Source organism: Mus caroli, unplaced genomic scaffold (assembly GCF_978045245.1).
Source record: "Mus caroli unplaced genomic scaffold, Mus_caroli_1 scaffold_4, whole genome shotgun sequence".
NCBI lineage: Eukaryota > Metazoa > Chordata > Mammalia > Rodentia > Muridae > Mus > Mus caroli.
Window position 1 is genome coordinate 29,711,360 of NW_028227259.1, and position 23,651 is coordinate 29,735,010.

The 23,651-nt window shown below is 46.6% G+C and overlaps 1 protein-coding gene across 3 annotated transcripts in view; it reads left to right on the forward strand.

The window, feature by feature from the left end:
• The window catches only part of Dpp6 (dipeptidyl peptidase like 6), an 830,048-nt gene that overhangs the window by 335,502 nt on the left and 470,895 nt on the right, over positions 1-23,651 (forward strand). The window contains exon 1 of one of the 3 annotated variants that reach the window (XM_021163978.3): positions 18,469-18,908. The exons of the other annotated variants lie outside the window; for them this stretch is intronic. Coding sequence (XP_021019637.1) covers positions 18,852-18,908 — 57 coding nt within the window. The 5' untranslated portion in view covers positions 18,469-18,851. Of the gene's footprint in view, positions 1-18,468; positions 18,909-23,651 lie in introns of those variants that run through there. 3 annotated transcript variants of the gene reach the window in all.

A 23,651-nucleotide genomic window follows, 5' to 3' on the forward strand; every position in this document is an offset into this window, starting at 1 on the left:
TCTGAAAGGGCACATGTCCTGGGCAGTGTGTACAGAGACTTTCTTAAACAGTACACAGGTAACAGGCAGAGGCAGTTGTACCTCATATTGATTTGTGTCCCCATGTCCCTTTCAGATCTGTTTCCTCCTTGGTGAGTCCTCAGGAGAGATGCATTCACTGTGAACAATGCATCCTTAACCTTGGGTATTGCTTCCCCCACAGAGTCAGATAAAAGGGGCAGATCTGCAGCCACACCTTCCTGACCAGACCATTCATGTGTAGTTTCTTCTGTTGCAGAAGGAAATTATAAATGCTGATAGGACACCAGAAGGAAGGTGCCTGTCCCTGCCTTTCCCTGTAAAGGGAAACTGAACAAAAAGCTCTCCTGGGTAGAACAATACCAAGTGGTTTTCCAATGGGATTAGAAGTTACTGTAAATTTCTGGTTGAACTGACAGATTAAATAAAGAGAACCAGGACTCTTGAAGACCACATCCAAATGCTAACATTCCTATGACATTCAGGTCAGGATCACATCAGTCCAGTTTCAGAACATGGGTGACTTCCCTCTTTGCTCTCAGAGGCAATGAGTGCATTTATGTGCAGACTTGGGATATCCAACAATCTCCCTCCAGTTCCCATCCTGGAGTGATCTCCAGAGACAGCACTCACTGGACTGGGACCAGTGCCTTTTCTGTCCCTCATCATGGAGTCTGCTCTCTAAGTTCCTGATTGCCTTTTATAAATCACTAGCATGTGAGACAGAAAGGGAGAGAGGTATAGAGCTCTACATCACTCTGTATGCTGGACTTGGCATAGTTGTGCGGGTTAAAAATGGGGTCCTATGTCTGGCCCAGGGCTTGGGCCACTGGGCAAGGCGGGAGGCAGGAAGTTTGACTGTGTACACCCCAGGCTGCCACTGGGCAGATGTTGGGCTGTGAGAAGCTGCAGGATCCCGCTCTGGGGGGTGAGGAAGCACAGTCTGAGGTCCCCACAGGCACTGCAGATACTGCTGAATGCTGCAGAAGAGCTGAGGACGGGGTGTGGGCCAAAGAGAAAAGAAGGAGAGGAGAACTAACTCTCTAGCTGGTTACCTCAGGGAGGAGAGTCCTTAGCTTGCTCTGGAGGGTGGCTTGGCTCGGTGGAAGCCATGGCTGGGAATGCAGAGGGCCTCCCACAAGAGGTTAGACATGCAGCTCATTAGAGGAAGACCTGCTCCATTGTTCCAGCACTGCGGATCCTGATGGGAAGAAGCGGTCCATGGTTTTAAGGGGTATGTCAGACAGCCATGGCAGGAAGTATTCCTCTGATTGACAGATGAAGAAGACAAGCCAAAAAGGCTCCCTTGTCTTGTCATTCTACAGTAGGAAGGTGTGTCCTCAGACCTAGTCTGCTTTGGCTGCCCAGGCCAATTCCTGGCCCAGAGAACCACGAGGTTACTTGTGTGGTGGTATTTATGTTTTCTCCTTTATAGACCCAGTGGTGGAAAATGCTCCTGGATCCTTCCAGAGCTTTGAAACTTGAACAAGTATATGAGTCCTGTGAACTCCAGCCAGTCAGTTATATTGCTAAAATTAACAGTGTCTCAAGAACTCCCCCAGAATAAGGAAAGAAAGAAAGAAAGAAAGAAAGAAAGAAAGAAAGAAAGAAAGAAAGAAAGAAGGAAGGAAGGAAGGAAGGAAGAAGGAAGAAGGAAGAAGGAAGAAGGAAGGAAGGAAGGAAGGAAGGAAAGAAGGAAAGAAAGAAAGAAAGAAAGAAAGAAAGAAAGAAAGAAAGAAAGAAAGAAAGAAAGAAAGAAAAAGTTTCATGGATTGGCTGAGCAGTGAACCCCAAGAATATGTTTGTTTCCCCAACCCCCTGTTACCACCTGCTAAGGTTACAGACCTGCAGCATCACATCAGGCATGTGGCACCTCACACAGCTCTTCACATGAGCTCTAAGGATCCAAACTCAGGCTTCACACTTGTTCAGACAGCACTTTACTGACTGCGTCATCTCCCCCAGGCCACTCTTTACAGTCCCCATGCAATAAATTCTGGCTGTCACAGGGTGGAGATGATTCTGTTTAATTCCTTGTTTCCCCAGATGTGAATGCTCTAAGTGAATGCAGAGAGAGTCCCGATGGTTCAGAATACAGGGAGCACTGTCCATGGGGACAGGACAGTCTGTGAGGAAAAGACAGTTTGTGAGGAGAGAACAGTCTGTAGGGAGAGCACAGTCTGTGAGGAGAGGACAGTTTGAGTAGGAGACAGTCTGTGGGGACAGGACAATCTGAGAAGAGGAGAGTCTGTGAGGAGAGGAGAGCCTATGAGGAGAGCACTGTCCATGAGGAGAGCACAGTCTGTGAGGAGAGCACAGTCTGTGAGGAGAGCACAGTCTGTGAGGAGAGGACAGTCTATGGGGAGAGGACAGTCTGTGGGAAGAGCACTGTCCATGAAGAGCTGACAGTCTGTGAGGAGAGCACAGTCTGTGAGGAGCGCACAGTCTGTGAGGAGAGCACAGTCTGTGAGGAGAGCACAGTCTGTGAGGAGAGCACAGTCTGTGAGGAGAGCACAGTCTGTGAGGAGAGGACAGTCTATGGGGAGAGGACAGTCTGTGGGAAGAGCACTGTCCATGAAGAGCTGACAGTCTGTGAGGAGAGCACAGTCTGTGAGGAGCGCACAGTCTGTGAGGAGAGCACAGTCTGTGAGGAGAGCACAGTCTGTGAGGAGAGCACAGTCTGTGAGGAGAGCACAGTCTGTGAGGAGAGGACAGTCTATGGGGAGAGGACAGTCTGTGGGAAGAGCACTGTCCATGAAGAGCTGACAGTCTGTGAGGAGAGCACAGTCTGTGAGGAGAGCACAGTCTGTGAGGAGCGCACAATCTGAGGAGAGCATTGTAGACAAGGCAAACTCTGGATGTTTTTAAACTCTGACACACTCACTGATGACAGAAAGCATGAGAGAGTACTTTCATAAACTCATTTACTCTCACACGCTCAAGACCCATTTGTCATCTATTTTTCCTGTCATACTGAACTGAACCTCTAAGAAAACAGAATTAATTTATAGAACGATTTTCTTTCTCTCTCTCTCTTTTAATGTGTACTTGCCAGCATGGTGTTTACTGGCTTTGGATACGGGAGTAGTTACTCTCTCTTGTAGTGACCAAATATCTGACAAGAAACAATTTAAGGAACAGAGTATGTTTTTACTTATTTGTTGGTTTATTTGAGTGTGAGAGTGTATGTATGTGCACATGGAAGCCAGAAGAGGTCATTATGTGTCCTGCTGTATCACTTTCCACCTCATTCCTTTGAGTCAGAGTCTCTCACTAAACCTAAGTGAAGCTGGTGTCCAGCAAGCTCAGTGGTCCTCCTGTCTCTGTTGTCCACAGTGCTGGAGATACTGGCTCAGACATGCCTGGCATGCCACACTGGTGCTTGAATCTGAGTTCAATTCTTCATATTCACACAGAAAGCTCCCTTCTCCACTGAGCCATCTCTTTAGTCCCTGTAAGCATTTGTTTTGTCCCCCAGTTTGAGGGCACATAGTCCATTGAGGTAGGGAAGGCATGTTGTCAGGGAAGCTCACCATTGTGACAATGGGACTGTGAGAGAGAATGTTTGCTTACACCTACATGGATCAGGAGATAGAGAGGGAAGCAACGCCAAGCTGGAAAGTCCAAGGACTGACCCTCATAACTTGCTTCTCGGTAGTCTCATTTCCCAAATATTCCAGATCCTTCCAAACACCATCACAGCTGGTACCCAAATGTTCAAATACAGGAGGTAGACATTTACCACCAAGTTACAATGCCATACACTAAGTAAGAGTGGGTATAATGTCTCCTAAACCAGTAAACAGATAAGGGAACTTTTACATTTTAAAGAATGTGAAAGGAGAGAGATTTGGTCAGAAAGAAACTTGGGCTGAAGCCAGACTCCAGCTCACTCAGCAGCCTCAGGCAATTCCATCATCTCTGTGAACCTCACCATTGCCATGGGAGACATCATGTTGTGATGCTTAATTCATGGGCTACTGCCTTTGCATGCCCAGGGTGGACACTAAGCCTGGGGACATAGCTACAAGTGCTGCAGGCCATAGCAGATCATTCAGACAAAGACTACCGCACACACGCAGGGCAGCAGGCAGGGCCACTGTCCATGAGCTTTGGAAAAGCAGCTAACTTTATACATGTTCCATGGCTCATGTGTATAAACACTTGGTTTCTGATTGGCAGTGCTGTTTGTGGAGGGTATGGAGACTTTGGGATGAGTCCTGCTCTGTCAGCTTCAGGATCCCCCATCTTCTGAGAACACATGGGGGGTACATCTCTCACTGCCACCCCTAATGGACACAGACTTAATCCTCCTCTCATGTAGGGCAGATCTTTTCTCCACCCTGAAGCTTCCTCCTGTTTAATAGAGAATACAAAAAATGACAAGTCCCCATGCCTGCCGGCCTTCAGAGGCATGTAGCCTGTGCAAGTGAAGTGACCTGCAGTCACCAGTATCTGAGCAGATGGCTCATAGATCCAGAGCCACTGTGACCTGTCCTTCCTATGACTGGGCTCCCATCCACCTCAGTCCCAGTGTGCATTCTGCACCTTCTCATTGAGATGGAATTCTGGGTAAATAAGTGACTGCTTCTGAGGATGTGGCCTGGAATGAATTTTGTCCTCATGCGAGCAGCTGCAGAACATGTGGCTTTAACTTCAACAGTGATAGTAGCTATTTATTGAGGAGATCTTCTCCTAGAAAGATTTGTCAGAATCTTTGTAATTTAGCCAGAAGAACCAACCTAGGCAGGACCATATACACAGGGAGAACCATCTCTGCAGCCCAGATGGACATGGGCTCTTGATACAGTCTCTCTTGTCTACCAGGCAGCTCTAAGAAGACCCAGTTCCTTCTATGTCTATGCAGCTCCCTGAACTCAGTCTCAGAGAGCACATGGACACCTCTGGCTTGCAGAGTTTGCTTCCTGCAGATTCATCCCTGGTTAGGGTGCCTGTGTTCTTTCTTCAATGCTCATCATGCCTGCCATGACTTCTGCCTTGTGACTATTTCTGGGGCTTGGAGGTCCCACTTCCTACTGCCTCTACCAAAGCAAACTGGAAGACAGGGTTAGTTGAAACGCATGGCTTTCTTCAAGTCTGGGCTTGGAAAAAGGGGGCAGAGACTATGCCCTCACTGAAAAGCATTCCCTGTTTTCAAAGGAGAAATAGTCTTGGGGTGGATTAATGGGATGAGGTTGGAAGAGCCTCCCTTGGGAAAGTTCTTTGAAGGACTTGTAGGGCAAAGCTTGCTGGACTTTTCTTTGTGGTTCTCTATCAGGCTGCCTCCTGTGTTAACAAACTAATCTTGCAAGCAAAGAACAATGACAGAGAAAGAAGGGTGGGAGGATTGCAGATGGCTTTGGGTTCGGAGCCCCATGTAGAAGGGAAGATAAGGGAGAAGGATGTGGGTCCCCCCGGGGCTTGTTTGGTTTTACAGATCAAGGCCTAGGAAAGGCAAGGCTACTCTCTCAGAAGGCATGACCCCTTCCTTATGAATTTGTTTTTATTTCTGTTTTTATTCCTGATTTATTCTATTTCATGACCTACTTCCCAGAGACAGGGAGTTGAACAGTAGAGGACAAGGGCTTGAAGAGTGATTTACATGGAGAGATCTATACCCTGGACCTGGAAAATGGGAGTGTGACAGAGCCCTGGAAGTCTGTGTTACCCTCTGTTTTGTAGGAGAAGTAGACTTTATTAAAATTTATCTACTGCTAACATCATATTGTAAGAAAGATAGAAACGTCTTTTTATAAACCCCAGGACCTTTGCTCTGCCACCAGCCAGCTGTGTGATGATCTGATCCCACTAAATCCTCTCCTGCCTTCATGGCCTCAGATGCTGAGGGAGCACCCCCAACACACCAGGTGCAGTTAAGTGGCAGAAACAAGGGAAATCTCTGGCTCTAGAAGTGCCTTATTTGGGATGAGAGCTAAGAAGGTGAAAGAGACTCATTGCACAAGCCCTCGATGCTGTGATTAGACCCAGACAGGGCCACATACTGTGCACATCTCCAGAGAATAAGACTGAAATGTACTTATACTTTCAGTATACCCACGCCCATCACAGGCCCCCCTGTGAATATGGAATCCTGATAGCTGACTTCTGGCCCAAGCTTATTTCTAGAATCAAGTAGACTAGGAAGTAAAATATGGGACCAAGATGTGCATGAAAGGGAAAAAACAGAAAGACAAGTGTGTCTAGAATTGGCCAGCCTTGAAGAGACTTCATTTTGCTGCAGCTACATGTCACCAAAGAAGGAGTAGACACTTGTCTAGTGGCTGTGGTTTTCAATGGTTCTCTGATTGTGGGTTAAAATAGTGTCCCACGTCTGCTTGGGGCTACTGAGCGAGGTGGGACATGGGAAGTTTGACTGAGTGCACCCCACACCACTGCCTGCCAGACTGGCAGCAGGCTGTGAGAAGCCAGAGGACCCCTCTCTGGGGATGGGAAAGTGCAATCTGAGATCCCCAGGGGACCTGCTGGGGTTGGCTCTTGAGCACCACAGATGCTGCTGGGGTCCCCAGGCCTGCACAGAGGCTGGAACAATAGGTTCTAGCTCTTGAGCACTGCAGATGCTCCTGGATGCTGCAGAAGAGCTGAGAACAGAGTTGGGGACAGCGGGCAGGCTCTGGCCTGGGGCCAAAGGGAAAAGGGCAGGAGAGAGTTCTGCCTGGTTACTACTGGGAGGAGAGGCTTGCTTGGTGGGCAGGTTGGCTCCTTGAAAACCATGTCTGAGAGTGCAGGGAGGCCTCCTGTGGGAAATTACATGAGTGGCTCTTTAGAGGAAGACCTGCTCCATTGCTCCAGCATGGTGGATCCTGATGAGAGGAGGCAGTCCATGGTTTTAGGGCATTTATTGTAGGAAGGCAGAGAGGGAGAGAATGGGGAAGTAGAATCCAGCCATGGCCATGTGGAGACAAGGGGGAAAGGAATGCAGGGGGTTGGGGGAGGCAAGAGAGCAAGAGAAAAACAAGCAGGAAGCAGGAGTGAGAGTAAGAGAGGGAGGAGGGGGCAAACAGCCCCTTTTTTAGTGGGTCAGCCTACCTGGCTGTTGCCAGGTAACTGTAGGGGTGGAGTCCAGACAGAATACCAGGGACTTGGGGCACTGCCCTATGTGACTGATGGCCATAGAATTATGGAGCTGGGGCCTTGTGTCAGGAGCCTGGTGTCTGGGAGCTTGGCAAACTTCCTTCCTTCCCTTGCAGAGTTATCTGCTGGGTCTCCAGGGTTTAAACCTAGCTCAACCAGAAAATAGGTTGCCTTTCATGGTTCCACATCTGATGAAGTCCAGGCTTTTCCTCTCTTCTGTTTTAATGAAGATACTCTTTATATCTTTCTTAGGCCACTACCCTAGGTTCCCAAACTGAGATCTCCTCCCCAGACCATTTCCCACTCTCTGCAATGATCCCTTTCCAAATGGTCATTCTACCCATGGTATTTCACACTCATACCTTTCAGCTATCTGCAGAGAAGACTCTGGCCCTTCAGGAGTTAAGTGTTCTTGTCCTCAGCTACACTGACCCTACTTTGAGCAGATCACACACAGTGCTTAATCCACTGGCCTTGCCGAGTGTGCCAACCAGAGCCTCCATGTTCAAGGCCACTCCACTTGACGTTTCTTCTTTGCTGATTTTCCAGGTGGCCCTGTGACTTGTCACTGGCAAACTTCTGCTTACACCCACCACGGTGCTACTCAGACAACTTAGGTTTATTCCCTTGTTTATCCCCCCGGCCCCTCACCAAACATCGAGTCCTTCGATGCCAGTCTGTACTTTGCATATCTGTGTTCATAAATGTACTAACAATCGTTAGCATGTCATGGGTGTTTAGTATAAGCTTGGAAATGAGAAAAGAAGCAATATAGGTAACTAGCCTGCCATAAGCTCTCTCTTTTGATGACTCTAAATCTGTCTTTTCAGGGGATACATTCAGTTGCAGTCACAAAGTCCCCAGATTCCCTCTGATTCCACATGGAGAGGTCATTGAGATAAGCAAGGCTTGGAAACTTTTACATGTTGATTCGTACAGTGACCTTTGGCCTGTTCATCACCCCCAGCTGGTATTAAATTGACAACCAACTTGCATTTGAAAAGGAAGCCCTTCATGACTTGCTTGTTCCCCCTGAACACAGGTCAGAGCTAGTTTAATTTGGTCTTTTCCACTCTGTACAACAAAGCTGACATCTGCTAAGCTCTGGCACAGTGAAGCAACTGTAACACTGAAGTCCCCAGAAATGGGCCTGGAGCAGTCACAGGGGACACCCCTTTGTCTCTTCTCCCCCTCCTCTCTTGACTCCATCTGCTTCTTTCCTCCTTTGGCCTGTGATATGTGCTCATCACTGCTAGTATCTGTTTCTGTCCATCTTGGGCTGCCCTGCTTGTCCCTGCAGCCTCACCCATGTCACTGAACTTGGAAGAAGTCTGCTCTTGGCTTCTCCAAATCTTATTCTTGAGAGAAATGGTAAGGTTGGTCTACTTTCATCTCTTCACTTGAAATGTCTGTCTACAGATTGGCTCAAACACTCCTAAGTCACTCTCAATCATGTCCAAAGGTTGGTCTCCAGTCAGAACCAACCAAACAATTGTTTTTAGATTTTTTTTTACATATTTACATTCTTTTAGTTCTAAACTGTTCATATCAAGACAAGGAGACAAGGAGCCTATCCCACCAGTCAGATTCACAGCAGTGTAAACAAGTTCATGGGCTTCCTTACTTTGCAGAGGGTCAATAGGAGTTCACACACATCAGAAGCCCATTGCACTTTAGCTGAACAGAGATGAGAGGTCCTGATGGCAGAGGAGGAGGTCAAGGAAGGAGAAATCTGGGTCTAGAAACAATTTTTCTGCCTTCTAGTTATTACTCAGGCAGCTCTACTGAGCAGGTCATAAATGCTGGCAATAGCTGCCTCTGTCAACTGTGTCTGTTTCCAGTATATTTATGAATGATAGCAACCACATTGCAGAAAAAAAAAACTGTGATCTTAAAATCTTCACAAAAATGGCATTTACAAGTAAGAGCATTCCTGGTATCCATCATCTCTCATCCTATCGAGATAGTGTAGAGTCAGTTCTGGTTCTTGGGTACATCCTGCCTCCTTCCCAAGCTAGGCCTCCAGCCTAGCTTAGACTGAATCCTGGGCACCCTGCTCCATGACATTCACTCGGACCTGTGTTTGAACTGGCATATCTGACTGTGATACCCATGCATGCTGGATGCTTTCCCTCCATTTCTGGGAACCCAGGCTGATTCAGTGTAATGGTTTATTATTGGGCCAGATTAAAGGGAAAGTCAAACAGTGTGGAGTAAAGTGTGTGGGTGCTGATTGAAGCTGATCTATAGCAGGTGGTTGAAGGATCACACAGAGCTTCCAGGAGAAGCTAAGCAGTTGGAGCCCTTAGGAAGAGGAATGAGGCTTTGGACAGTGTAGAACCTTAGGGCTTGGCCAGATACTGTCCCTCTGGCTTGTGTAGAATGCAGCAGAGTTTTCCAGTGCCACATACCTCTTTACAAGGTTAGACCTCACTGGAAGCCAGGACCACAATATTTCCTGATCCATTCTCTTCATTTTAGTTGCCACAACATGTCAGGAGCCATAATAGGACAAGCTAATGAGCAGGTGATCATCCAGAAGTGGCCTACCTCGGATTATTATATCATCTGCGACAGGTGAGCCCTCATTAAGCAAGGCTGTGAGGAACTCATTTTAGGAAAGATTCCTGCTATTAGTATACTTTTCCTGTTATTATTAAACATATATAACAATCACTAAGTAGGAGCCCCTCTGGAGCAGATCTCTGCAGATCCACGAAGATGTACTATCTTGTAGTGATGCTATATAGACAAATAGATGACTTCAGTCTTAATGATGATCCTATAAGAATTTCTAAAATTATGTCTGTGATTATTAAGCTCTTTTATAATGGGACTGCTATTCGGTCCTTTTCTGATAGTCAAAGCTGCAATGAGAACTCTGTCAGTCTCCCAAGTGTCACCAGTTAATGCTCTTAGATGGTAACCATACTTTCTCCTACCCAGAACACATTCCAAGAGGTTGTAAAAGGATTAACCAAAGGTCATTTAAAGGGAACTAATGATTTATTATAGGTGCTAGGACAGAAGATAAAATATGGGCTGGGTTTATCTATACAAAACTTCACTAATAACTTAGTTATGGTTTTAAACCTTCAGTGAACCTGTGGAGCTGAGACAGGTGATAGATGTTTACCTAGATAATTGCTTCTAGTGGATATGCACGTAAACATTCACTGTTGTAAACATTTATTTCAATTTATGATTTGATTTTTTGTGTGTGTGTGAACTTGTGATGAACTTTGTAAAATGTGATCATGAATTCTGAGGACAAAGAGATGAGCAAGAATCAATAGAAGAGGCTTTTTTTTTTTTTTTTGCCTTTCCCCACTTAGACTAGAATCTTTTCCCTTTCCCCACTATTAGGATCTTTCACTTTCCCCCTTAGATAGCTTTCCTATGAAACTTTTTACAACTTAGTAATAAACTCTATAATCACTTCTCTAAGTGACTTCTCTTCCTGTGACTTCCAACTAGCAGGCTTAAAGTTAGAGCCCAGCAGTTCCTGCTGAGATAGAACAAAGGCTGCATTGCAGCTGCTGTCAGGCTACAGGTGTTAACCTCCAAAGCCATCAGTCTTTTACCCTCAGAAAGAGCAAGAAAGTTTTTAGGACTTTTTAGAAGCTATCATCAGCATTTCAGTATAGTTAGAGAACTAGAAAGCCCCCAGACCCTCAGACTTTAAAGCCATCACCAGAGTGACTCTGTGACTCCACTGCTACCCTGGCCCGAGCCGGGAAGGACAGGCAAGAAGAAAGTCAAACAGCTGTCAATTACCAAGCCACTCCAAGGCGATTCCTTCAGCTGTTTCCTGTGGACTGCATGTGGGATAGCTTCTCCAACAGTGTAGACACCTCTGGGTGGGTCAGTGCCATGTTTGCTTCCTTTCTGCTGCTTCTGCTTCTGCCCAGGCAGCCAAGGCTGCCTCCCTCTGTTCTCACTCTGTTATTTATAGACTGTGCCCTGTGGCCCTTTGAGGGCCTAAGAGAACCCACTCCAGCAGGAGGAAGGACTGGGGTTCACCAATGAGAGACTTTAGGGCTTCAACACTAGTACACTAATAGTGCCATTCATGGGTGTACCACACTTTCCCTATCTGGTCCTGTGAAGAGGAGTTCAAAATGAGGCCCAGAATCCAGGGAGCTGAGCAGTGATGCTGAAGGAAACACAGAAAGCATGATGGGAAAGAACAGAAAGGAGGGAGCAAGCAAACCTCTGGGGGCAGAGGGCAGGCAGGACATTTGATCAGGGCTGAAGGGTGATAGGAGCTCAGCAAAGGAAGCCTTTGTGTGTGGCACTGGTTAGGAACCCTTGGTGGGACGACTTGATTCTTGGGCTTCCCACGTTGAATGCTTTCATGCCTTAGAGTCCTGTTATTTCTATGGGCTTCCAAGTTTAAGTAGTTCATCTGAGCATCATTTATGCCTCTGCACAAATCTCCAAAGCCAAATCAGATGTGTCTTGCAAAGTAGGACAGTCAGGATTGTGTCAACTGCTCCTTCCCTGGGAGCTATCTGCTTCTTAAATCATTTTATGCTAAAAATAAAACATCCCCCATAAATTTTGGGGAAATCCTCCTACACTGAGAACAAAGATTCTTCTCAACACCAGGAGTTCTTATTGCCCAGGGGTCATACAGATGAGCATCAGGCCTACAAAAGCAAGGCATGAGCAAGGCCTCACAGGATGCATCCTGGGGCTTCTTCAGGACATCTTCCTGATAAGCCATTGAGCCCAGCACAGCAGTAGAGACAGCTGAGCCAGCCCTGACATGTGCCCCGCAAGCAGTGTGAGGGCTTGTTCCACAGCTGGCACCAAACCAGAGCTGACTGAACAGCCCCAGAAATTTTAGCCAGAGCCATTAAAAATCATAAGCAAGACATCTGTCACACTGCTGTTGCCAAGGTCACCCAGCAGTGTGAGCAACCTAAAGAGAATCTCATGACATCCAGTCTGGGAGAGGCTTCATGGGCATCCCTGCCTGGGGACCAGCAGGCCCTAGCTATGCACACGTGATAGGAAGTATGAGCTCATTTAGCGACAGCCAGGAAAGACGGAAGAAAATGAATGGTCTTAGGGCTGAAACCTGAGGATTTTGAAACAAGTTTTGTAAGAATTACACCATTATTATCAGGAAGTTCCATCCAAAGTCTGGGCATGGACATAAGTGTGAGCTCATTATAAAGTCCTCTTGAAATGTCCTTTTAGGACATTGGCAGTTGACCTTGGATTCATGGGTAGAGAAGTTATTTTGCTGAGAGTAATTTTGAGAACTCATGACCTAAAGCATGTGGGGCCAGCACAAAGAGTGAGAAGATAGGTAATAGAGATGGATACACAAGGCCTTCTATCGCTACCGGTGAGCACCCTGGTGATCTACCCATTCCTGCTGTATTTTATCGTGTCTATAAACAGGATTAAATTAGCTCATTCTTAGGGTTGCTATGAGGTTTGAATTGGGCAGGGGAAAGGATAGTAAAGTGAGAGAACCCATAAAGAGGCTTCTAGTTTCTTGTGATGTTCCCCCCCACACACACTTTGCTTACATGAAAGGAAGCTGGGATTTGGAGGAATGGGTCTCAGAGCACACAGGCATCAGTGGTCTAACCAGGACTATCTGCCAGCACATGAGCATCAGTGGTCTAACCCAAGACCCTGCCTTCCTCCATCTTTCTGTTTCCTTCTTCCTGATCTCAAGAGAGGTTCTGCTCCTGGCTGAAAAGAAGCCAAGGGTGTTTCTTATTCACAAAGGGAGTCTGCAAGACTGTGGGTGCCAAGGACAGCCCACGGGCCTATGCTCTTCTTATTGTTCTTAAAATAGGGAAACAATTTGAGAACAAGGCAAACGCAGATCACCTGCATACAGCTCCCTCCCCACTCCTGGCTCAAAAGACTCCACTCTTTTTATTATTATTATTATTATTATTATTATTAGATTTTTCTTTATTTACATTTCAAATGTTATCCCCTTTCCTAGTTTCCCCTACAAAAATCCCCTATCCCCTTCCTCCTCCCCCTGCTCCCCAACCCACCCACTCCCATTCCTGGTCCTGGCATTCCCCTATATTGGGGCATAGAGTCTTCAGAGGACCAAGGGCCTCTCCTCCCATTGATGACCGACTAGGCCATCCTCTGCTACATATATAGCTAGAGCCACAAGTTCCATCATGTGTTTTCTTTGATTGGTGGTATAGTTCCAAGGAGCTTGGGGGTACTGGTTAGATCATATTGATGTTCCTCCTATGGGGCTTCAGATCCCTTTAGCTCCCTGGGTATTTCTCTGGCTCCTTCATTGGGGAACTGGTGCTCTGTCCAATTGATGACTGTGAGCATCCACTTCTGTATTTTCTAGGCACTGCCAGAGCCTAGCAGGAGATGGCTATATCAGGCTCCTGTCAATCTCTTGTTGGCATGTACCTAGTGACTGGGTTTGGTGGTTGTTTATGGGATGGTTCCCCAAGTAGAGCAGTCTCTGGATGATTGTTCCTTCAGGCTCTGCTCCAAACTTTGTCTCTGTAACTCCTTCCATGGGTATTTTGTTCCCCATTCTAAGAAGGAACAAAGTATCCACACTTTGGTTTTCCTTCTTCTTGAGTTTCATGTGTTTTGCAAACTGTATCTTGGGTATTCTAAGTTTCTGGGCTAATATCCACTTATCAGTGAGTGCATATCATGTGTGTTCTTTTGTGACTGGGTTATCTCACTCAGGATGATATCCTCCAGATACAACCATTTGCCCAAGAATTTAATAAATTCATTCTTTTTAATAGCTGAGTAGTACTCCATTGTGTAAATGTACCACATTTTCTGTATCCATTCTTATGTTGAGGGACATCTGGGTTCTTTCCAGCTTCTGGCTATTATAAATAAGGCTGCTATGAACATAGTGGAATATGTGTCCTTATTACAAGTTGGAACATCTTCTGGATATATGCCTAGGAGAGGTATTGCTGGATCTTCTGGTAGTACTATGTCCAATTTTCTGAGGAACCACCAAACTGATTTTCAGAGTGGTTGTACCAGCTTGCAATCCCACTAGCAATGGAGGAGTGTTCCTCTTTCTCCACATCCTCTCCAGCATCTCCAGCCAAACTCTTAAGAGAAGATTTTGCATCCTTTAGTCTAGCAAATGGTAGTCAAAGCTTGCACATGAAGAATAAGAGTCTGGCTTCTTGAAATTCAGCATGGGCCTCCTCCTCTGAGAATCTACACACTACACATGTATCTACACATCAGCATGACATACATGCTGAAACTGATCTTCCCAGGAAGAAACTTAAAAAACAGGGAGGTGGCAAAACGTCTCAGTGTTCCTCCTGTTGAGGGTTCAGCCTTGTTCTGGCTTCAATTCCCTGAGAAACTCTGTGGTTCAGCATCTGCTGCCAGGCTTCTCAGGGTAAGAGATGGGTAGTAGATACAGGAGAAGGGTGGTCCACCAGCTTGGAGAGAGGGCTTTGAGCATCCTGGTCACTCAGATCCTCCTCTTCTCAAGGTTAGGCTTATCAGGGATCTCCCTCCCTTGATCCACTGGGTAGTCTGGGTCCACTTGTTGCTGCTTCCTGTGTCCCTCCCTTGTGATTCTTGCTGCCCAGATCTCCAAGCTTCAGATGCTGTTTCTGTCCAGAGCATCCATGGTTCTTTAGCCAAGCATAAGGAAGTGGAGTGATTCCCAGGACAGAATCAAGGTCAAACCTAAACCAATCTTCCAGCTGTGCGGGGCACAGCTCTGCCGTCAGGGCCAGCTGCTCCATATAGGATGTCAGCAGTGATAATGGGCACATGGAGATAGGGAGGCTTAGCCACATCCCATCCCTCTTGATAATGTTTTCAGTGTCTGTGGCATATGTGTGCTTCTATTAGTTTCTTTGAGCCCTGGATGACTGCTTCATACCTGCTACCCCATAGTCATCTAGATTTTTCAGAAATCTGTTCATTAAAAAAGAACTTTCTCTGGCAAGTGGTAAAAATCTTTGCAGCTCACTACTGAGACACCCAAATCTCTGCCTCCTGAACCCCTCCTAATGGAGCTTTTGCTGTTTGCATGAGATGCATTCTCAGTGCACTTGATTAAGTGAGGCTTGGGTCTTGTACCTGCTTGGTTCCTTGGGGTAGCTGTATGGGAAAAGGTGAGGAGCTGCTGGAATCAGCAGAAGGATCCAGGTCTACATGGCCATGAACAAACCTTGGTTGTGTTTGTGCCAATGACCATTCACATGTCTTGAGGAGAGTGTGGCTAGAGGCCCACAAGTCCATTTGGCAAGGCTGGCTTCAGGAATCTAAGGGCTCCTGGTGGAACCGGGATGAGAAATAAAAGGTCTCTGGCTCTGCACATGCAAGTTGATGAGCACCACGCCGAGTCAGCAGACAGGGCACTGGGCAGTCTTTCCTGTATGTGCTCACTGGCCACTTTGAAAACTATTCCCTACAGACTATAAGGGGGCTTCCTCACAGACACAGGCCCTCCCAGGGACCACAGTGTGAGATCTCCTTGGGAAGGCCTTGGGAAATCCTCCACTTTGGGTTCTCCCTGACAACAAATAGGTTTTAGCAAGGAGCTCTAAGCTGCCTGCTGCCTAGCAAGCTGGAGCAGTCTTGATCAAGGAGCTAACTTTTGTTTGGAGAACTTGGAGCTTATCTTCTGTCCAGGCACTTGGGAAATGCTTTTAAAAGGCCCAGCGAGTGGGATAAGTTCTCATCTTTGGTCTGCACAGCCTTCCTGCTTTGCAGGGCACACATGTTCTTTGCTATCTGTTAACATTTCTGAAGGAAGACTTGGAGAAAGTGCCTGTACACGTGAGATGACTTAGTTTTGACTTGGCCAGAGGTTTTTCTACCTATATAGTAATCTGCAAAGACCTGGACTCCAGAAGATGAACAGCATTTCTCTTACAAGGGGGTTGTGATTAATTGAAAAATATCAGCAACATATACCCCATTTCATCTTGCTGTAGCAAAAACACTCCTGGGATCTACCCCACTAATAGGTTTTTAACTGTGTGGCATGGCATTGTGGACTCCAGGCTCAGTGCTATACCACAGATATTAGAATGTATTCATCTTGCAAAAGTGAGTCATTATGTCTGTTCATTAGCAAGTCCCTCGCCCCTCTCCTCAAGCACTGTGGGTTTCTCTGAGAATATTTTGGAGACCTCCCAGGGATGTAAGATTTACCCTGAATTTGCATAGCTTCACCTGCAGTGTCTCATAAGGCAGAAATCCCTGCTTTTTCACCCATAAGACAGTCAAGGTCAAGTGTACAAAGAATCTGGTATCTGGGGAACCAGCACCAGAGAGAAACCCACAGAGTTCTGCGTAGATCAACCTACCACCACCAATTCTCACTCCTGCACTTTTCCACATAATGACTCCTGAGAACTGATCTGATGGATGAGGGAATTGAGGAACCTGGGGGCATGGCCTGTCCAGCAGCAGAAAATTCCTTTGAGATGTTGTCTATCATCTTTCAAATGTCAGCAGATTGTATATGATGACCGTCTTCAATTTAGATGCACCAGACTCTCTTGAGCTCTTCACTGAGAAGTGGGAAGAGCCTGAAGGAGTTTCCTATATGCTCATGGTGCGGAACTCAGCACCCCTGGGGATCACTTCCCATTTGACTGTGGTCCCTAAGGATGATGGCTAGCTCTCTGCTATGCTGTTGTTCTTGTCTGTGGATAGCAGCTTACAGCCTCAGAGGGGAGCAATGAACCCTTCCTGAGATAGTACAGATGGTATGACTCAGGGCCTAACCTGTTCCAGACAGCTTAGGTTAAAGAGGAAACTCTAGTTGACAGGCTGTGTTGAGACTGCAGTTTGAGGCAGGGGTTGCTGATTTTGTTGATTGACTAAGATCCTAAGGGGTTGAGGTGTTTCCAGGGTGCAGGCCAAGATGGTCCACTTCATGATACTCTTTCCAGAGGCTTCATCTGTCTTGCTGCTGAGCCCTAAGGATAAGTGTGCCACGGTGACTTCCAGAACCAGGGATGCAACTAGGGTGTGGCAGGGACCCTCCACACTCACAGAGGCCAGTGGTTATACCACTAGAGTCTTGCCTTAGAGGTTTTGCACCAGCCTTTCAGCAACATTGAATCACTTAGAATCTAAGCACCTTGGTTAACAGGGCTCTGATGTTGAATAACATAGGTGTTTATACATTTTCTTAAGTCATAGCCAGCACTGGAAGGTAGCTAGCTCAATGCAAACAAACCAAAGCAGACTTCTCAGTGGCAAGCCACAGTTTTTTCTCTTGTCCTTTTGGCTAAAGCAATATAAGTAAGCCATTGGGTGCCCTGTAAAAATGTACTGGAATCAGAATCAATCAAACACTCAGAGCAGCAGAGTCTGGGCTGTGGGAGAGCAGGCAGACCTCTGCTAGAATTTGAATTTGCCTGTCAATGATCGATTGTTGTTCTTGTAAAATGACTGGGCTCTGGACTTCCAGAAGGGGCTGGATTCCAGGACAGTGTCTCTGCAACTCCTGCTTAGTGGAATCTTAACTACAAAATCAGATCAATGCTACCCAGGCCCCAGGACACAATTCCTAATGTAATTAGTGGCTATTAGTGACATTATCAGGTAGCCAGGTTCTTTCCAGTAAGTGGCTACCTGTAACCAGGGGCTGTGACACTGGAAAGAGAAGCAGACATGAGGGGCTGAGGAGATGTCCACAGAGGAAGAGCACAGAGCAGAGCTGTGGCTGAGGGGAAGGCTCTCTGCTGGGTCAGGATTCATCCCCACCTAAAACCCCTTGGTTAACCCTGCTTTCCTAAGAGTTTCGGTACAGCATTCACCCAGCTATGTCTAGTAGAAGCAGGAAGCAAGAGTTCAGGTTGGTAGAAGCCCCTACTGGGTCCAACATGGAGGCCCAGGCCTCAAGAATTCCTGGGGCACCGTTTGCTGCCTGGCTTTCTCTTGAGGGTCAAATGCATCAGGGAGCCTGTGACCTCTAAGGGCACCACACAGATTGCACTCTTCTTGATTCCGGTTGATTTTCAGTTGATACAGATTTAATCCACTCTAAAGGCGAAACCGAAGTTTTCTGACTTGTAAAGAAAGACCAAGGCAAACCGGAAGGGAGGTCTATCTCTCTAATCACCCCTAACCACCTGCATTTTGTAGCCAGGGAGAGTGGAAAACTGCATCCTTTTTGATCCCCCTGACCAGGTGGGAGCCATAGGACTATAACTGCTGCAGGCAACTATCTCAGCAATAGGGGCGCCCGGTGACTTGGATTCATGACGGTTTCCTGATGGATACAGTGACAAGGCTGCTGGTGCTTGGGCTAGCTTGTAGCGTCCACAGGCCTCAACCCTTCCGCGGCCCCCGCCCCAGCCCCAGCCAGGCTGAGCACAGCCGGAGCATGCGCCTTTGCGCGGCAGCGGACAGGAGGCGGTGGGGAAGCAGCACGCATCACTCGGGCCCCTGACTGCACTCAGCCGCCAGTTGCCGGTTGCTAAGCAGTTATTGTTTCTGTGGCGATTGCAGAGGCTGTGGCTAATTGGAGAAGCCCCACTGAGCATCAGCGTCTTCTTCTGCCGAGCCTGTCTTTGCTCTTTGCATTTAAAGAGCAAACTAGGCTGCTCTACCCAGCTCCCTCCCCCCACCGCCCCCCAAAAACCTGGTGATTTTGGAAGTATGGACTAGAATCGCTTTCCTCCCCACCCTACCATTCCGATCCTGGTGCCTCCAAAGTCACAGTCAAACCCCTTCTGTCTCTGGGGTGGCAAGTGCCCGGACAGACCATGACCACAGCCAAGGAGCCCAGCGCCTCAGGAAAATCTGTACAGCAGCAGGATCAGGTAAGGCTGCTGGTGTGAGTGTGTGTGTGTGTGTGTGTGTGTGTGTGACAGAGAGAGGGGAGGGAGGGAGGGAGGGAGGGAGGGAGGGAAGAAGGGAGAGAGAGGGAGAGAGAGAGAGAGAGAGAGAGAGAGAGAGAGAGAGAGAGAGAGAGAGAGAGAGAGAGAGAGACTATTCAGTGTCTGTTTGTAGCTCTAACCCCCAGGCTGGTGTGTTGGGTTAGGCCACCCTGCCCCACCCCCTCTATTTTAAAGGCTACCCAGGCTTTACCAATAACTGAGAAGGAAGGTGGACTTGCCCAAGCAGCTGTGGACAAAGGCCCTCTCTTTGGAGCTGCCTCATTTAACCCGTGTTAGTTGTGAATATTCCCAACTACTTTGTAATTGGGGAGAAAGGACATCGCAAACATACATAGATCAGGCTGACTGAGACCCTGCAAAGGGACTTCTTCACTGTGTCTCTAAGACAGATCAGAAGCAAGCACGCCCAGTAAAGGGTCTCCCTTCCAGTGCCTACTTTTCCCTGCCCTCTTCCCCAGAGTGTGGAGGCAGGGACAGGCTGTGTTCCTGAGGGCAAAGAGAGCACACTACCCAGAATAATGAGGATGATGTGCGAGGAGGCAGGTGAGCCTAACTGAGGGTGGCAGATCTCACAGGGCAATGAGGACACTTGGAGTCAGTCCTACAGGAAGGAGAGCTGTTTCTGCCCCAAGAGGCTTCCCTCTGGCATGCTTGGAGAATGGATGTCTGAGTATGGTGGGTGTTGTAGCTCTCTTACTGGAGGGTCTGAAGGTTGTCTGTGCCGTGGTGCTCCCTTCAACTCAGGAGCTCTCTAAGCAGACCCTGGGAGGCTCTACTGGTTGGCTGGTGCTGGCTGGTGCTGGCTCAGTTAATTCACAGCGAATGCGGTTTCCCTTTTGGGTCTAGGTTGCCCTTAGGTCACTTATGCCAGCATTAAGGCAAAGGAAGGAAGCCCGTCTAGAACTCATAGAGAGCCTTTGGGGACACTGTCATAAACTATTTGGAGACAACTTTGAATCTGTTTATTGAGACTCTTTGTGGGTCATCTCCCTCTAACTTATGGAGATTTTCTATGTTTTGTTTGTTTGTTTGTTTGTTGTTTTCTAAGGAGATCATATTATCCCATCATGTGGAAATCTCACATACATTTTTGTGACTCTTGTGGAGAAGATGCTGCAAAACTAGAAATCTAAAAAGTCTTGTTCAGTGTATTTGGGCAAGGGTTATAACAGATCCACGGCAGGCAAAGCAAGCTCTCCTCCTCCTCCTAAAGATCCTATGCAATGTCTGCTCCATAAAAACGCATTTCTACCTCAGATTAGCATCTCATAACCCAGGCTCCTCTCATTGTCATGCTAGCTATAGCATCAAGGCTTGTAAGGCTTTTCTGGGCAGAGGTCATAAGTCTGAGACTGCTTTCTGACATTCTCAATTTTAAGCAGGGATCAGGTGCCCAGGGTACAGCCTACTTATGCAAAAGAACTTTCCTTCAGTCTGTATGACTTTCTCCTTCTTTCCCGGATCTTAGCATGCACAGGAATGTCAGTGGTTGGAGAGCATCATGCATGGTGCACAAGCGCTTGCTATGATTTTTGAACCTTTAGCCTCCCATTCTTGAATCAGCTGACTTTGTGGATATAGGTGTCAGCTGGGGTACAAAGGCAGCCTCAAATCTGGAGGCCACTTTTCTTTGAGGTGCAACTAGTAGGTCCTTTCTTTCATTTCCTAGCAGCGTGTTGGTGACTCTAAGAATGTCCCAGAGCTGAGCCCATCAAGTGGTCTAGGAGTGATGAGAGAAAGGCAAAACTGGTGGACACCAAAGTTAAAAATTAGGGATGGATTCACATACATGCTCTCATGCAACACATGTGCTTTAAAAGTGTGTTGACAATAATCTTAACTGCCCAACACACACACATACACACACACACACACACACACACACACACTCACGCACACACGCATACAAAGAACAGTAAATAAGACAAAATGTGCCTTATTCCTTCATTATATGCAATTTTCTGTAAGTTCCATGTAGCAGAGTATGGTGGCTCATACCTGTGGTCACAGCATTTGGGGAACTGAGACAGGGGAATCAACACAATTCAAGACTTGCCTGGATTACAAAATGAGACACTTTCTCAAAACTTCCCCCCCCCAAACAAAACAAAACAAACAAAAACAACAAACCCAAACAGTTCCTGGTGAACACTGCAGGCCTCAGCTGCTGGTTTCCTGTTTCTTCTGGCTGGTGGAACAAGCTCACCGGGAACTGGGAGCTGTGGGAGAAATCTGCTTCAGCTGTCCTGAGAGAAACTGTGTCCTGGGTGCACCTTAGCTGTTGCTTTCTGTGAAGCTTATTTGGCTCTGCTTACAAACCCCTGGCTTTCTTGGAGTCATCAGAATCTGGGGACTGGTTACCTCACATACTAACACCTAAAGAGGGCCGGCTTCCGGCTTGTCAGAAAGTATGTAGGATTCCACAACGGAGAATCTCTTTCTTCTCAGTAAGCCAAGGGTGGGTTCTCTCTTTCACCTGCCCTGAAATTTGGGAACCAGTAATGTAGATAGGGGAGGGAAGAAATAACTTCTCTATGCTGAGAATTGGCACTAATTAATTTAAATATGGAGACATATATAAAATCAATTGTTCTCCATCTTTTCCCAAGTGTTAGCATGGTTCTCCCAGTTTTCTAAAAAGCCACTGTGAAATAGATGACTATGACTAACGAGTTGTTTGGAGCTTTAGATTTTGAAGGATATGCTGAGGATGAGCTGGAATGAAAAGAGAGAAGGGACTTTCAGAACACATTTGCTCCTTCTCCTTGGAGATTGTGTGTGTGTGTGTGTGCGCGCATGTGTGTGCATCTGTGTCTGTCTGTCTTTTGGGGAATGTAATATACATGCCATGGTATGTGTTCTGGAGGGTATACATCTATGGTCTGTTGTGGGTGGTATACACATGGTCTGTGAAGGGGTGTGCACATGCTGTTGTATATGTAGAAGTCAGAGGACCATCTTGTTTGAGATCAGGGTCTCTTGTTCACTGATGGATATATGCGCTAGAATAGATGACCATGAGCTTCCAGGCATCTGCTCCCAGCCCCCTCCTTGCAGGGTGTTCTCAAATCACAGGTGCTTACATGACTGCATTTGGCTTTAACATGAGTCTAGGATCCAAATTCAGGTCATCAGGTTTGTATGGCAAGTGCTTCAACATCCCAACCTTCCCCCCAGTCTTAACTCTGTCTTTAAACACAGTATAACCTATCCAGGGATGTTTGAAAATAGCATATTTGTTAGTGTGTGTGGGGTGATTTACTTAAGTGCCATGGAGGCCACTCAGATGGCTGAGATGGTTGATGACACCTGAATTCACCGTGGCTTCCTCTCATTCTCTTCCCACACAGAGTCCAAAAGGGGGAGACAGAAAGGGTGAGGGTAATTGGATTCAAATTTAGTGAGTTCTTGAGGGAAGGCTAAATCCTGCCTCAGAGAACCAAATTAACATGATATTTCCACTTAAATTTTTAAAGGAACAGATTTATTTTAACATATGCTATCCCCATTTGAAATGATTTAAAATTGGAAAGCAGTAATCAGTAATGTTATTCAATAAGAGAAGACAGAAGGATTCATTCTGGATTTTTCCAATGAGCCATACAACATTTGCACAGCTATTGAGCAGGGATAATATTTTAGTGATGTAGATGATATATGGATGTATGCATGACTGTATGTATGTGCACAGACATAAACAGACATGCTCAATCTACATTCACATGAACATGGAACCCTCTTGTATAACAAAATCACAGCTTTGAAGATCTCAAAGTTTCATATCCCATATATTTCTGGTGACAGGATCTCTCGGTATGTGAGTTATGTGTTCCATGAAGAAACTGTCCCAAAGCCTCCTCTGTGGAAATAGTTATGTTGTTTGCCAGCTTTGATGGAGGGCTATATGTTGAGTCTAATGTAGGTGATTGAGGTCTGTTATTAATGGTCATGGGATGTGACCATTACTTCCTGTTGCTTCTGTGTTGTGCTCACTATCGGTGCCAGAAAGCCCTGGAGTGTCCATTAACCTACTAACATGTGGGCCTCAGAATCTAGCATTGACTGGTAAGCTAACTCATTTGCCTCGACAGAGGAATGTCTTGAATTTCATGATATAATCCTAGAGCTAGCACAATGGCAGGGGCAACTGTTAAAGGCATGGAGCTTACGCTATAAACAAGTAAACTGATCACCTGTAGGACATATGCTTGGCCTTCCTGCTTGGTGTGCTTGCAATACAATCTTGTTACTTCTTAGAATACCAAGAGTCTATGGTAAGAGAGTCTTGGTCTGACCATGGTAAGAGTTCAGCTTTTGTGTAATCATGTTGCATGGAAAAGCAGCTTAAGACACTGCATTTCATGTGGTATTAAAGTGCAAAGAATGGTTAAAAGAACCAGGAAAAACAATAGACAGTATTAAGAAGGGATAGTCTGACATACCACAGGGTTACAATAGTAGAGGGGGGGTGTTCAGAATCCAAAAAGTCCTTTTGGTGTCAATGACTGTCATGACCACAGTCACAGAAAGTAAATTCCACAATGAGTAGAGTCAGGCAATCTATGGCTCTGTGGATAAGACACTGGGAAGAGCTGGCTAACCCCTGAGGAGCCTGTGAGCTGCCAGAGTGAGGGGCTGAAGCTGTGAGGCTTTCCTGGGAGAACA